At 41.6% G+C, this 16,337-nt stretch overlaps 1 protein-coding gene across 1 annotated transcript in view; it reads left to right on the forward strand.

Annotated features, from left to right (window-relative positions):
- Window positions 1-16,337, forward strand: part of arpc1b (actin related protein 2/3 complex, subunit 1B) — a 33,515-nt gene that overhangs the window by 11,218 nt on the left and 5,960 nt on the right. Inside the window, exons 3-5 of the mRNA XM_039774622.1 lie at window positions 2,838-2,942; window positions 9,886-10,108; window positions 15,329-15,436. Of these exons, the coding sequence (XP_039630556.1) occupies window positions 2,838-2,942; window positions 9,886-10,108; window positions 15,329-15,436 (436 nt within the window). The remainder of the gene's footprint in view (window positions 1-2,837; window positions 2,943-9,885; window positions 10,109-15,328; window positions 15,437-16,337) is intronic.

Below are 16,337 nucleotides of genomic sequence, written 5' to 3' on the forward strand. Positions count from 1 at the left end.
AATCAAGCGAGGCGATACACACAGAGGAATGTAGTGCATAATCAAAATGTCTCCGCCACATCAGCCAGCTACGTTGAGTGTTCCTTGTATCCAGCAGGCATCAGAAAAAGACAAAACCTGTGAAGAGTTTTCATTAAAATAAAGATCAACATAGTGGAGCGGGTAGTGGGTAGCGCTGCTGCATCACAGTAAGGAGACCCGGGTTCGCTTCCCGGGTCCTCCCTGCGTGGAGTTTGCATGTTCTCCCTGTGTCTCCGTGGGTTTCCTCCCACAGTCCAAAGACATGCAGGTTTGGTGTATTGGCGATCCTAAATTGTCCCTGGTGGGTGCTTGGTGTGTGTGTGTGCACGCCCTGTGGTGGGCTGGCGCCCTGCCCGGGGTTTGTTCCTGCCTTGCACCCTGAGTTGGCTGGGATTTGCTCCAGCAGACCCCCACGACCCTCTAGTTAGGATATAGTGGGTTGGATAATGGAGCCCTAGCAACTAACAGGCCTTTGGACCTTTGGTTGGGCCTGCAAATAATGGCTGAATTGGGACCGATAAATACATCTGTTCTAGGAAATATAACATGAATGATGAACACACACTAAAGGGAAGTGTACACTATAAGACTTTATACGCAACTTGAACACTCCCAAGTAATTCATCAAAACGGCACACTGCCAGATAGATAGATATTTATGAAAGGAACTATATAATAATAGATAGATAAATATGAAAGGAACTATATAATAATAGATAGATAAATATGAAAGGAACTATATAATAGATAAATATGAAAGAGACTATATAATAATAATAATACATAGAGAAATGTGAAAGGAACTATATAAATAGATAGATAAATATGAAAGGAACTATATAATAGATAGATAGATAAATAAATATGAAAGGAACTATATAATAATAATAGATAGATAGATAAATAAGAAAGGAACTATATTATAATAGATAAATATGAAAGGAACTATATAATAGATAGATAGATAAATAAATATGAAAGGAACTATATAATAATAGATAATAGATAGATAAATAAGAAAGGAACTATATAATAGATAGATAAATAGATATGAAAGGAACTATATAATTGATAGAACTTTATTTGCCCCCGGGGAAAGTTTGACTTTTTACAGTTGCTCTTGTAGTACTAGGGTGTTGTACCGTGTTAGCCATTATGAATGAAAGCTTGCACATTGTAATCTTTTTAGTTAGCCAATAAAAGGTGTCATTTTGCTTGACTTTTCACGTCAAGTCAAGTTGGGGAGCATGCACTGGTACAGTGTGTTGCCGCACCCACTACATGGTGAAACAACTCGGGACCCTGGTTGGCAACCCCCCAGGCAGACACGCGGTCCAGTCCCGCCCTCCGAAAATGACCCTCTATCTGCCGCAGCCGGGTGTTACGTGGGCGACCCCTTGGCCTGGTCCAGCCACTCGGGTCCCCAACAATGAGGATCTTATGATCCGGATCACCCTCGTGGAAACGCGCCACATGGCCGTAGTGCCGTAACTGACGCTCCCTCACCATGCAGGTAATGTGCCTCATTCGGGACTCCACTACTGTGGCTCTTTAAATAAATAAGTATATAAATGTTGCTCCAGACATAGCAGCACTTGAAGTTGTGCAGATAAGAGCTACCAGGGGTTTCCCAGGACTTAAGGACATGTCGTACTCTGGCAGACTCTGAGAATTAAACCTGTTTATTCTCGAGCAGAGGAGACTGCGTGTGGACCTCATTCAGGTCTTCAAAATCCACAAAGGCTTTGATAAAAGAGACCCAGTAGAATTCTTTCAGCTTAAGGACATCAGTGAGATTTAAATGAAAATGCATTTAAGACCGAATCCAGGAAGCACTTGTTTTCTCAAAGACTTGAGGGAATTTGGAAGAGACAACCAAGGCATGGAGTTGAAGCAGAAACCTGGACAATCTTTAAGAAGTATCTGACTGAAATATTAGGACTGCTTAGCCATTAGCTAGCCAAACAAGCTTGAAGGGCTGAATGGTTTTCTCTTGTTTGTCAGATTTCTTATTTTCTTATGATTCAAGGATTTTCTTGTTTTCCACTAAAAACATGTGTGCCTAGTTAAATTCAGACAGATTGTGACATTTGCAGTATGCCACACTCCTTATTTTTAGATAAGACTATAATTGGTTAGACATTTTTGCCAACATGCTCATAGAATACATGCAGCAGACTGTAAGTCTGCATAAAGGAGCTGAGCAATACTGAACATGGGCACCTTTTTCAAGTGACCAGTGTGACCGCCACCCCATCCTCCGAGTGGTACCAATTGTGTAAATATTATGTCTGTTAAGAGGCAGTAGGATTAGGAGAGCCAGTGTATTTGGTTTTTACTCATGAGTGATCAAGAAGCCTGTTCACACTCTACACTCATGCATGCCAAGGCTGTGCCCACTGTCCCATGTTCATGTGCCCACACACTTGATATTTGCAAATGGGGTTTTATGAAGGATGACTTCTGTTTCACACTTTTAGTTACATTTCTTTACTTATTGGCCTCAATAACGGTTATGCAAGCCACATTAACTGTGGATCTATCAACAGGGAGCATCCCCGTAATGGCTAGCAGAGGTGGCACAGATATATGGGGCAGAAAAACAACAGTATGGGGTGGATAGTAGGAATGAAAAGTGAGTCTGGTCTCTGTCATCTCTTGAATGATCACCAAGCAGTAAAGAATATTCTGGCATTCCTCAATCGAGTACAAGAAAAAAGAGAAAACCGGATACAACTACCGGAATAAATGAAAGCGGCTCACCTCTAGTGCGGGTTTGTAGGCAGAAGCCTTGACTTTCTCACCTTCTCTTTTAGAAATTGCCTTGTGTCCAAATGGTCATGATGTCCATATCTACAAGAAGGAAGGAAACAAGTGGACAAAGATCCATGAACTGAAAGAGCACAACGGTCAAGTGACAGGTGAGTGAACATTTTATTAACTCTATAAAATATTTTTTGCAGTAATAATTGAAGAAGACAGAAGAACAGGTCAGTTTTTGTTTTTGTCCCTGCATATTAATTTTTCTCTTTTTCACATGAGAAACAGAAGGGGAAAAAAAAAGTAGGGAATGTGTGTTATAAAGGAAAAACCCCATGGGATTCGAAGATTTAAAACTCTTCTGGCTGCAGGCTAAAAATAATTGAAGGCCTGATTGATTGCATGCGTTGCGGCTGATTTCAGAATATGTCCCAACGGGTGGTGGGGGCTGCATTTATACTCAATGCACTCTCTCCCCCCAAGTCCTGAACTAACTCACTTCATTCCATTGCCCACTCATGTGACCCTGCTGTGCTGGCTAGGGGGCCGTAATCGTAATTTTAATTATTATGATTTTAGTTAAGTTTCCTTCTATATCGGTCATAAGCCGAGGTTAGCCTGATTTGTATTCAGATGAGGCCTTTAGAACATAACGTCACATTCGTCACATCACGTAATGTCACATTCTCAAGCCCACTGAATCCAGTTAAGGATTACAGGGGTCAGAGGCTACTCTGGAAGCATTTGGCAAACCACCCTGGGGAGGATACCATTCCTGTTTAGCCCTGACATGCTCCAATGGAGTCAACGTTGAATCGCTGCTTAGCCTCATATGCATGCCTTTGGGATGTGGGGCGAAAGGCACACGCAGTAAGTGCAGACTCCCCACACGTAATGAATCACGCATGGAACTCCGTAAAGCAGTAGCAGGACCATGCCACCCAGCCCTGGAGGAGACGTCTTCAGTAGACCTTTTTATTTAGTATTCAATCTTGTCATAGTACACCAAGTGTTTGTTATAAAAAGATATTCCTAGATGTCAAAGACATTCTGCATTTTGCACTGCAGTGGCAGACGCTGTGCCCCTTATAAGAAGACAAGCTTTTCAAATTATCATCTTGTCAAATCTGGTTTATGCGGATCCTCTAAAAAGTCATTTTGTACGTAATTTTGACACATACAGGCCCACCCCTACAGTTTTGGACAAAATCAAACCCGTCTCATTTAAATGGTGCGAGTTACTGGATATGTCAGACTATACAACTGGGGGTCACAGGCGCACACCGCGGCTGCCCCCTACTCACTAAGATGTAAATGTAAAAGAAGCCTGTAATTGAAAATTACTGGTAAAAAATGTAGAACTGAACGGATATTCTGATTTATTTATTTGTTATCCATTTAATTCACAACATTCATTCATCCTACTCTGTTCAGTGTTTGTATGGACAGGGTGTTGGGCAAGGTCGTGGGGTCCAGCGGCTGTGGGGCATCTGTTGGTGAGGAAAGATTCACGGATCTTGACTTTGCTGACAATACTGTGATCTTCGCAGAGTCAATGGAGGATCTGATCGGGGCGCTCGAGAGACTGAGTGAGGAGTCTGAGTGTCTGGGCTTGCGAATGTCCTGATAAAAACCAAGAGCCAGGCCTTTAATGACCTCTTGTGTACAGCCATCAGCAGTGTGTCTGTCTGTGGAGAGACTGTCGACCTCGTCGAGAGGTTTACTTACCTCGGCAGTGACATTCATGTCTCTGGTGACTCTTCCTATGAAGTCAGTGGATGGATTGGGAGAGCATTGGGGGTCATGAGGTTGCTGGAAAGGGGTGTGTGGCGCTCCGATATCTCTGCAAAAGAACGAAGCTCCAAGTCTTTAGAGTCCTGGTGCTTCCTGTCTTGCTATATGGTTGCGAGACATGGACGCTATCCAGTGACCTGAGATGAAGACTGGACTCCTTTGGTACTGTGCGGTTGCTCATGGAGTCCCGAATGAGGCACATTACCTGCATCGTGAGGGAGCGTCAGTTACGGCACTACGGCCATGTGGCGCGTTTCCCCAAGGGTGATCCAGCTCATAGGATCCTCATTATTGGGGACCCGAGTGGCTGGGTCAGGCCAAGGAGTCACCCACGTAAAACCTGGCTGCAGCAGATAGAGGGTCATTTTCGGAGGGTGGGATTGGACTGCATGTCTGCCTGGGGGGCTGCCAACCGGGATCCCGAATTGTTTCGTTGTGTGGTGGGTGCGGCAACGCACTGTACCAGTGCATGCGCCCCAACTTGACTTGACTTCATTCATTCATTCATTCACAACACTTCCTTTTCGGCCTTTATTTTTTGATGCTAGACCCAACCTTGTATGGTTGACAATATTTAATAATTTGACATTTTTTATTATATTTGAGTGTGCAACTTAAACATTTTTCCCTACTTCAGTGACTCGTGTTAACTGTTAAAATGTTTCCTTTTTCACCCCTCAAAATGGATAAGTGGATTCGTTTTGAAATCAAGCATTTCAGAACTTATAGTCTGTTTGATTCGTAATGGGTGTGAGTCGGCTTTCTCTATAATGGTATTCATCAAGATACACACATTAATACAGATTTTAAGTTATTGGTGTCAATTTAGACACCGACCTGAGCTATAAATTCACCTTAGATATTTAGCAAACATTTCTGTAACTCAGCAGACATAAGAATTGGCAAATGTTATATTCAACTTTCACATTTTGTCAATGGGAACAGTTTGTTTCATCACTTGCATCAAAGTCAGTTGTAACAGAATCGTCAAAAACGTACATGTTTGTATATAATTTGAAAGGCACCTATTGCGGTTGCCATGTTTTTCGGTCTCTCCATGTGAAAAGACATCAGTCCCAGTGGACTGACTTTGTTGAAATCTGCCACACTTATTTTCAACAAAATGTGTCAGGAAAGTTCAATATACAAGGAAATATCAATAGAGCATGCTGTGCAGGTTTTTGAAATTTCAAAATCTCCCATTGAAAAGCATTGGTGAATTTGCAGACTCTTTTATCTTAAAACACAGAAACATTCTCTGCAACTTCAATTATACATTAGTTTGCTGTTTTAAATTTACCTTGAGAGAGGTCACTTCATATTTTTCTCTTTTACTCGTCCAATAGCTACTCCTGACTGCAAAACCAAACACACGAAACAGGATAGTCATACGTGGGAGAACCACTTGTACGTGATCTCAGCACTTACACTCAGTTAACGTAAGCTCGTCGAACTCAATCTTACAATCCTGTATTGTAACTTGCAATCATTCCTTGAGTGAGATGAAAGGGTTTAAGTGCTTCTCAGGGGTCATCAGGTGGGCACCCTTCTTCCGTAGTCTTTCATTGATAGGCTCAACAGTAACATCCCCGTCCTTTCCCACTTCTGCTGGCTGGTGGTCATCTTGTCGCCCAGTTTTAGTCCTTTCTTTGCAGCCGGAGTCACTTGCTACTTCACTTGGAATCATCTTCTAATGACCTGATGGCCTGTCGGAGGGCCTGTCCTTTGACCCCCATCTCTTTCACCAGTCTTGCGGTTGACATGGCCACAACATCTCTGCAGCCAACCTCCACAGGCAGCTACTGGATTTACCAAGCCTTTTGTTTTGCTTCAACTGCTATATTGGAATATTTCAGATTCCCGCATTTGAATGATTCACCAACAGCAGTACAGGTCAAATTCCGTTACAACGAAGTGCCAGGGACCTAAAAAATATTTTGTTGTAATAAAAATTTCATAGTAATGAGGTTATATATTTGTCGCCATAGTACTTTCTTTTAACTTGCATCCAGACGTTAGCTGCTTTCACGTTACTTTTGATCTCCTTCTGTCTACAAGTTATGCTGACGAGAATTTTTCTCAGCATTTCCTTTGCGATAATACATTTTCAGGGTGCGAGTGATGCCCAAATCCAATGGCTGAAGCACTGCCGTGTAATTGGGTGGGAGGATCTCAACGCGAACATTATCTAAATGTGGAAGCATGCTGTGAGCAGCACAGTTATCAATCAGAAGCAGAATCTTCCTTTTCTTCTTCATATTGTGAGGTTTCTGAACTCTTTTGAAACCAAATCTGAGCCAACCGCAGTCGCAGTATAAGCACCTGTCATCGATGGGTGATGTAAGGAACCTTATAAACGCAGGGAACAGGATTACTCGGCCAGGACCCTGTCTGATTGCTGTGTCTGTGTATAGGAGAATGGCAGATCACGCTACAATAAATAACTGCGCTGCTCCTGTTTCAAGTTGAATTGGTTTTGCTAAAGTACTGAGACTCTGCCTCGTATTTTGGGGTGCAAGACAGGGACTCGCACGTCACAATATCCTTGTCAAGTTGTTGCAGCCAGTTTCCCAAAATGTCTTTAGTCATCCAAGCTCGCTGGTTTGCTTTATACTCGCAGGGAAGGAATGTAATGCACTTAAAACACTGAGGACTGGTCGACTTGCCAGTGATGAGAGGAATAACTGCTTTTCCGACGTCTTCAAATGCAGCAGTTCGCATACGTTTGCGCTGAAGCCCAAGGTTTGCACCAAGATTTTTTTTCTATTTTTGCTCCGTCTTTCACAAAAGTTGACAATGTCTATGGCGAAATTCCGAATTCACTGGCAGCGTCTTATTTCGTTTTGCCGCAATGTGAACTAATGTGAACTGCTGTCGCTTTTTGTGTCCGCCATTTCTATAAGAGGGTGACAATGAGTTAAATTCCAATGGATGTTTTTCAAATGTTGACGAGCGATAAGTAAAAGGTATCACTGAAAACACAGAAAACAAACACAGCAAAAAAACAGTACCAGGAAAGTACGAAGGAAGAGAAAAACGTAGAATGTTTCTGTTCAGGGATCGTTGTGCACAACTGAGCTGCGACCACAGAACTAACTGCTCTGCGGACGATTCATTCAGGCATTTCAAGGACTTTTAGGCTCTTCGTTGTAATGAAAGTATCTGCTGAATTTATTTTGTAGTAACAAGATTTTTATAGACTCTGTCTTATGGGGAAACTGTTGGGACCGTAAACTACTTTGTTGTAATGAAAATGTCATTGTAAAGATATTCGTTGTAATGGAATTTGACCTGCATTCATATTACGCTAAAGTCTACCCCATGGAGGCTTTGTCTGCACATTGTAATGACTCCGTATTTCTCTGATGCTATCATTTATTGGCACAGATCCTGACCTGCTGGGCCAAAGCACTACAATGTTCTACTTCTTTCGAAAATGTATTTAAGCAATTTCAACTATAGTTAGTCACAGACCCTCCACCAACAACACACATAATGGCACAGCAGTCAATGCCGTTTTTACATGACTTGAACTACATGACATTGTAAAAGACTGTTAAATATAGCATGGGTTTCATGTAGACTGCTAACATGTGTAATTGCATTTTATTATCACCGTTACCTTTAAATAGGAGTCGCTATTACAAAAATATACAATAAACAAAAATATGACAACTGACTGTCTGGAGTAACTAAAAAAATTTAAATGCTTCAACTTTCAGATCAGTTAACCAAGTCCTCGAATGAACACAAATGTTATAAAAGTTGTTTTAATTTCCGATTGAGCAACCTCATTTCTTCTTCTGAATGCTGTGGCTAAATTCACATCCCATTCCCCACATATTGTTGCCCACCTCAGTTCTACAGGGTGGTCCAGATCTAATTATGCAGATCCAGATCATCTGGATGACTTTGATTTATGCAGGGACGATTCCAGTTCGGCACGAAGATGATTCTTCATGTCGTCAGTTTGCACACTTCTCGATGGTTTGGTATTTTTCGGGTGATTTTTCTATGTAATAAACCTAATAAGTTATAGCATAATAAAAATTGCATAATTAGATCTGGACCACCCTATAGATCATCAAACAGACCAAATTTTTGTTTGAATTCCAGAGCACCATAACAGTATGTTCGTGAATTCTTTTGTGAATTTTTTTAGTCAGGTGTTTATTTTTTTTGGACATTTATCTCTTTTCTTAGGCCATGTGCACAATACTCTGTCTTTATTTAAAAACATTGACATCAGTCCCTGGCTACGCCTTTAATTTAAAAAAACCCAAAAATGGAACCGTCTGTAAAAGCTCTCCAGAGCCATATACATCAGAAAACATTGGCTCAGCTTCTCAGTGTTATTGGAGAAAATGCACAGTTTGAAAGACGCAGGCTAATTGTGCTCTGATTGGCTCATGCCTGTTACATGGCCCTTCTCTGATTGGATCCTGTTCATTACATTTTCTAAACCACTTTGCTTGCTTTACACTCTCAATAACAATTCCACTTCATCCATCCATCCATCCATCCATTATCCAACCCGCTATATCTTACTTAACTACAGGGTCATGGGGGTCTGCTGGAGCCAATCCCAGCCAACACAGGGTGCAAGGCAAGAAACAAACCTCGGGCAGGGCGCCAGTCCACCGCAGGGCACACAAACCAAGCACACGCTAGGGACAATTTAGAATCGCCAATCCACCTAACCTGCATGTCTTTGGGAGGAAACCCACACAGACACGGGGAGAACATGTAAACTCCATGCCGGGAACCCAGGAAGCGAACCCAGGCCTCCTTACTGCCACTTCATTATCAGTCCAAATGAAATGCTTGTTTTTTTTTTGTTTTTCTTTGTTGTATTCACCATTACTGTTCTCTGTGTGCAAACGCAAGCTGCAAATGAACGTCAAGCATCGAGGACACTTCATCTACCTGTTTGCACCAAAGTGTGCATTCTCTCATATGTGTTTTTGGTCATTTTAGTGAGGGTGGAGATACTTTCATAAACGATCTGAAAACACAATTTTGGACACAGATCATTTTTGTTTAAAAATGCCATTTTAAAATAAAAACGTAGTAGTGTGGATGTAGCTTCAGTCTAAAAAGGGATTTGGTTTCTCTCAGTGTGTTCAATAAATGTTCTTCTGTGTTGTTTTAATACACTGTTTGTGTAGCCCCCTATAATAAAACAAAAAAAACAGGAAATTTAGCATTGATGAGGCACACACCCCTGGGCGTCACATACAGTATGGTGGTAACGTACACCCAGTATGCACACACTGCAGTTGTTCTCTCCTTCTGCTTTTCCAACTGCAGGCATTGACTGGGGTCCTGAGAGCAATCGCATCGTCACCTGCGGAACTGACCGCAATGCCTACGTGTGGACACTGAAGGGCCAGGTATGGAAACCCACCCTGGTAATCTTGAGGATCAACCGGGCAGCACGTTGCGTCAAGTGGTCCCCCAAGGAAAACAAGTTTGCAGTGGGCAGCGGATCAAGACTCATTTCAATCTGCTACTTTGAGCAGGATAATGACTGGTAAGAACTGTTTAGCTGCAGAGTTGAAGACGGGGTGACAAAAATACATCGATCACTTATTTACTCTTACGTAGTTAGACTTTTACTGAGCATGGGTAAGGTGGCTGTTCATCTGTGCAATGTGGCCTAGGAAAATAACTTTCGAATGGTCAGAGGTGGATGAAGTGAGACGTATGGCATACATGAATCCTTCATATTCATAATACCAAATGCCACACTGCAGTGCTGAGTAGGCCATGCGTTGTGCGTGTCATTAACACCAAAAGAAGCCTTTTGTTAAGCTCTGAGACATAAGAGTGAAAGGAGTAAAAGATGCATTTTTGCAGCACCAAAACTAAAGTGTTCCTGAAGAATGGAAATCTCAACGGTCTCTAAAGGAAGATTTCAAAAATGTGTACAATGTTTTGTAATGGGGTGCCAGACCCCCTACTGCAGAGAGAGGGTCTTTTCCAGGGTTCTTTCCCACTTTCACTTGGCCCTTAGTTTAGCTATACACTCGATGTACTTATGACAGAAATCTGAATTGTTGCTATTTCACAATTGTGACACCCTTACATATGGTTAGGTCAGTTAAAACTGGATTTTTCAACAACAAATCAAATTCAGTAACTCTTTGGGATATATATATATATATATATATATATATATATATATATATATATATTCTTTATTTCGCCTTATACAATTTCTCGTATTAGGAATTTGTTAGTTTTTGCATACGACTTGGGGTCAGAGCGCAGGGTCAGCCATTTTATCCTTACAAGTTAAGGGTTTCGCTCAAGGGCCCAGCAGAGTAGGATCTCCTTTTGGCAGTGACGGGGATTCGAACCGGCAACCTTCTGGATACCAGTGCAGATCCTTAGCCTCAGAGCCACTACTCTGCCCCGATATTTGCTGTCTTTCCTCTCCCAAGTCGTATTTAATCCATTCAGTTAGAAGAATGATGACAATTAACAAGTGTGGCACGGTGGCGCAGTGGTAGTGCTTCACTTCCAGGGTCCTCCCTGCGTGGAATTTGCATTTTCTCCCCGTGTCTGTGTGGGTTTCCTCCCACAGTCCAAAGACATGCAGGTTAGGTGCATTGGCGATCATAAATTGTCCCTAGTGTGTGTGTGTGTGTGTGCCCTGCCCAAGATTTGTTCCTGCCTTGCGGCCTGTCCTGGCTGGGATTGGCTCCAGCAGACCCCCATGACCCTGTGTTAGGATATAGCGGGTTGGACGATGACTGACTGACTGACAATTAACAAAGCAAAATGCAGCTACTTGTAAGTCTTCATCACAATCCAGCACTGAAGTGCATCCTGGGACTAAAGGGCCTGAACCACAAGCTAAAGTAGTGCTGGAGACCTAATCAAGACCTCCAAAATCCTCAAGGGTTTCAATAAAGTTAAAGCAGAAACTCAATCAACTAAATAGTGAATCACATTCACATCTTGGACTGTGGAAATTAAAGAAAAAGTGCTTTTATGATGGAAGCCAGGAAGGAAGTCGTCATTCAAAGAGTTATGGGATTTGGGAAGAAATTTCTAAGTCGTATACAGTACTTGGAGTGAAAACCTTGACAACTTTATAGATGAGATTTTGGCACAACTTAGCTATTGGCTACCCAAGAGAGCAAGTGATTTCCTCTCATTTGTAATAATATTCTTAGGCATTAATTTAAAACAGGGAATAATAGCTGTCAATTTATTTAGATAATATTTTGGTGGCACATTGCTTCAGACTGAGTGGCTGACCTTTCCTTGATTTGCCCCCGTCTACCACAGAGTATGCCAGTTTTGCTTTCATGTCCAAAGATGTGTAGGTTTGGTTGATTGGTCACTTTCAATGGGCCCAGTGTTGGGTGTGCCCTGATAAATTGACATCTTGTCCTGGGCTGCTTCTTGGCCTGTGGTAAGTTCTGTCCGGAAAAGCTCCTTTCCTCTGGATTGTCTCCATGGGCTAAGAATGAGCGAGTGCCAGGCACCCCTGTTAAACAAGTGATTCTTATTACTAGAACTTCCTAATTTCCCTTACCCTTTAAACTTCTCCAAAAAAAATGTAGTAAATAAGTTCAACATGAAGTTCACATTCTGAATCAAAATAAAACAGAGGTGCTTATAACGGGTCCATCAGCTAAAGGCCACATTGGTCTTGGACTTCTCGGCTCTTTCTCTGTCTTTTCCAAACCTCAAGTCCGCAGTCTTGGTGTTATCTTTGACAGTAACCTCTCTTTTGAGAAACAAGTCAATTCTGTATTCAAGAGTTGCTTTTTCCAGCTTCGTCTTTTAGGTAAGATCAAGCTTTTTTTATCTTCTAGGGATCTTGAGAAAGCTACTCATGCTTTTATCTTTTCTCACCTTGATTACTGCAACTCGCTGTATTCTGGGATTAACAAATCCCTGACACGCAGGTTACAGTTGGTCCAAAATGCTGCCACTCACTTTCTGGTTGGGGCAAGAAAGTCTGATTCGGTTTCTCCAATATTAGCTTCTTTACACTGGCTGCCTGTCAATTTTTAAATTGATTTTAAAATCTTGTTGCTAGTTTTTAAATCTTTACATGGCCTTGCTCCTACCTATTTATCTGAATTGTGTGTTTTACACCAGCCATCTAGAGTGCTTAGATCTTCTGGTCAGTTGTCCCTCGTATCGAGTGTCAAACTAAGGGGGACAGACAGGACTTTGGCAGCCGCCACTCCTCGCCTGTGAAACTCTTTACCTCGTCACATAAAGGAGACGTCTACAATTCAAAACGAGATTAAAGACTCATTTCTATTTACTTGCATTCCGTGACCTTCAGTGATAGTGATGGTTTCTTCATTGTGATTATGTAACATTACTTCTATTTATTATTTATTTTATTTCTGTTTATGTTATTCATGTTAATTGTATGTTTTTCTTTTATTCTATTATCGTAAAGCACTTTGGCCGCAGCATTCCTATGTTGTTTTAAATGTGCTATAGAAATAAATTGACATTGACGTATGTTGCCATGTGTTACTCATATGGATGTTTCGTGAATGTGCCGGAGAGTAGCAATGTGTTGCATGTTGACTAACGCATGCAAGTAAGACTTTCTCTACACTCTGAATAGTGCGGTGATACAACACCAACAAAAAGACACATAAACTTTGCTAAAAATGCCCAACAAGTGCATGCTCTTCAGTCAAGTGGACACATGCTTATTATTTTCAGTTATCAAAGGACATGAAGGTTTGGGATCAGCTGTGTTAGTTTGATTTATGTTTCCAATTTTACATTCCACAAACTTTAAATATTTACAGTAAATAAATCATGGCATATTCAAGTATGAGTTTGTGTGCATAAATGGACCAGAATTGGATTATGCAGTCAGTCATTTTCTAACCATCTTAGTCCTGAACAGGTCGAAGGAGGTGCTGGAGCCTCTCCCAGCTAGCATAGGCCGCAAGGCAGGAATGAACTCTGGACAGGATAACAGTCCATGGCACAGCAAACTCACACACATCAGGGTCAATTTAGTATTGCCAATCCGCCAAACCTGCACGTCTTTGGACCATCATGGGGAGAATAAGCAAACTCCACACAGGGAGGACCTTGGACTCAAACCCAGGTCTTCTTACTGCGATACCACTGTGCCAGCCTGGATGAAGCAGGTTTTGGAATATTTTGTGTGAAATGCGTCAGCCATAAAGCTCGGTTTACAACACTAGTCAAGCTATGGTGCACTTACACATCTTCAGTACTGAACGATGTCGACGCACACTTTTAACTGCCCCTTCTTTGTGTTTCTTTTGATGTCATTCAGCATCTCTAGCTGATGCAGGTGTAGTTGAATGGCATGAGATCGTCCACTACTCTTCTGTCTGCAGTTGCACTTCAGCATTTTAATGTGAGGATACAAATATGAAAACTGATACCATACTGGCATCCTTGTGACCCTGAATTTTATATCCAGTCAGGTTTTGGAATGTTACGTCATGATAAGGTTAAGGTGGTCATAGAGAGCGGATTAAAATGAACAAGTACAGTGGAACCTCGGTTCACGAACGTCTCGGAACACGTACAAATCGGTTTACGACCAAAAAGTTCGCCAAACTTTTGCATCTGTTCACGAGCACAGACTTAGTATACGAACAAGCCAGTTTCCCTTTCAGTTTGTGCGCGCCGATGATTTCCGCATGTGTTCAGTCTCTCAATATGCATTCCCTGTACAGAGAGAGACAGACAGACACACACAGACTTGCGTGCGCGAAAGACACATACACACGAGAGAGAGAGAGACAGACATGGCTGGACGCATAAAGCTTGCTTTTAGAGACAGATTCGAGTATTGTTGTAACCTTGTTGTATTTAATGAATTTCTATTGGGTTTTAACCTCCAGTGTTATTCAGTGTTTTTACATTTGGTTTACTATTACGCTGTGCATTCTATCGTATAATTAACTATATGTGTGCTTAAAAATCTTTAAAAAAATATATTTACATACAGTTCGTACGGTCTGAAACGGATTAATTATATTTACATACAATACTATGGGGGAAATTACTTCGCTTCACGACCAAATCGGTTTACGACCAGAGTTTTGGAAAGAATTATGCTCGTGAACCGAGGTTCCACTGTACAGGGTAAGGCAGAAAGGACGGACATATTTGAAATGGCTAGAACTCACCACTAGGTGGAGTGACAGATGTACGGTAGGTGGCGTTAGGTTCGCATTTTTTAATTTTCTTTTTAGTTGAAGTCATGGAGCTGTGGACGATAGAACACTGCATTTTTGTGTACGACTGTTTTGTCAAGCACAACCAATCTATTACCGCAGTTCAGCGTGAGTTTCGTTGCCATTTCAATATCCACAGAAATAAAGCTGTTAATGCTTGTAACACTATCCTATGTTGGGTTAAAGCACTTCGTACACGAGGTACACTAATGAACAAAAGACCGCCGGGGGCTACACAAACGGCACGTACCCTGAAAATGTGCTGCGCTGTCCAAGTCGATCTGCTCAGAAGCATTCTTCTGAACTTGGCCTCAGTAATCGTTCGGTACGGCGTATTTTGCATTTAGACCTGCATTTCCATCCCTACAAATTGTCAAATGCTATTTCAATATAAACTCAAATCTTTCAATACATTTCTTTGTAAGAAAAAATTAACAATTTTGTGATTTTGTAAAAAACGTCCATCCTTTCTGCCTCACCCTGTAAAAACCGAAAGCGTATCTTAACTAATTTATGAATCTTTCTAACTTTTATTTTAGGTGGGTGTGCAAGCACATCAAGAAGCCAATTCGTTCCACTGTCCTAAGCTTGGACTGGCATCCCAACAACATTCTACTGGCAGCGGGCTCGTGCGACTTCAAGTGCAGGTAGGCCAATGAACAGCACAAGCTTTATGCTGATTTAGAGGCAGTAGTGAGTGATCTGGCTGATTCATTCCAACCTCCGTCTGTAATAAGCATCCTCTTATGATGGTATTAGCCTCCTTAGGCGTTAAGCTCATTCCTGATGAATTTTCTTCAATAAGAAAAAAATGTTATTAATTATTGTGTAGCAGTTACATGCGAATACCAAAATGTCAACCTAAATAAAGTGGGAAAGGTCTCTCTAGTGTCTACTGGCGTACTGATGCCGATTTAGTACACATCCTTCATGGGATATGTTTGGAAACCTTGGCAAGTAGTGCAATGGAGTTGTTAAGGCTTTGCACTTCAATCCCTGAGGTTGTCGGTTCAAATCCTGCTGTTGACTCTGTGTGACCCTGAGCAAGTCACTTCACCGGCCACTGCACCAACTGGAAAAATAACAATAGAAATGTCACCCATTTTAGATTCTCAGTTGTGGTAAGCAGCCTTGAATGAAGGCATCAGCTAAATAAGTAAATGAAACAGTGACCAACACACAGCCCAATGTTGCAACTGGGACAGTAGAAGTGTGTTTCTTTGTGCACTTTTCTTATATTTCTTCTGTTCATCGCATGGGAGGATACGATGTCAGTGCCTGATCTGCGCTGCCCAATGTTTTATTGTAGCCTACCAAAGAACAAGGCCAAAAGCATTCTTGTCTTCCACTTAATCGCAATCATTTTGCCTTTTTACCACGCTGAAGCTTTAAATTTCTCATCAGGACAATGAAACAGTGGCAAGGGGAATCTATTAATGCTGGCCAACTACTGTTGACACTGAAACAAGAAGCATCAGAGGTGGATTATACAGTCATATAAAAAAGTTTAGGAACCCCTCTCAGCCTGTATAATAATTGACTCTCCTT

Source organism: Polypterus senegalus, chromosome 13, assembly GCF_016835505.1.
Source record: "Polypterus senegalus isolate Bchr_013 chromosome 13, ASM1683550v1, whole genome shotgun sequence".
NCBI classification, from domain to species: domain Eukaryota; kingdom Metazoa; phylum Chordata; class Cladistia; order Polypteriformes; family Polypteridae; genus Polypterus; species Polypterus senegalus.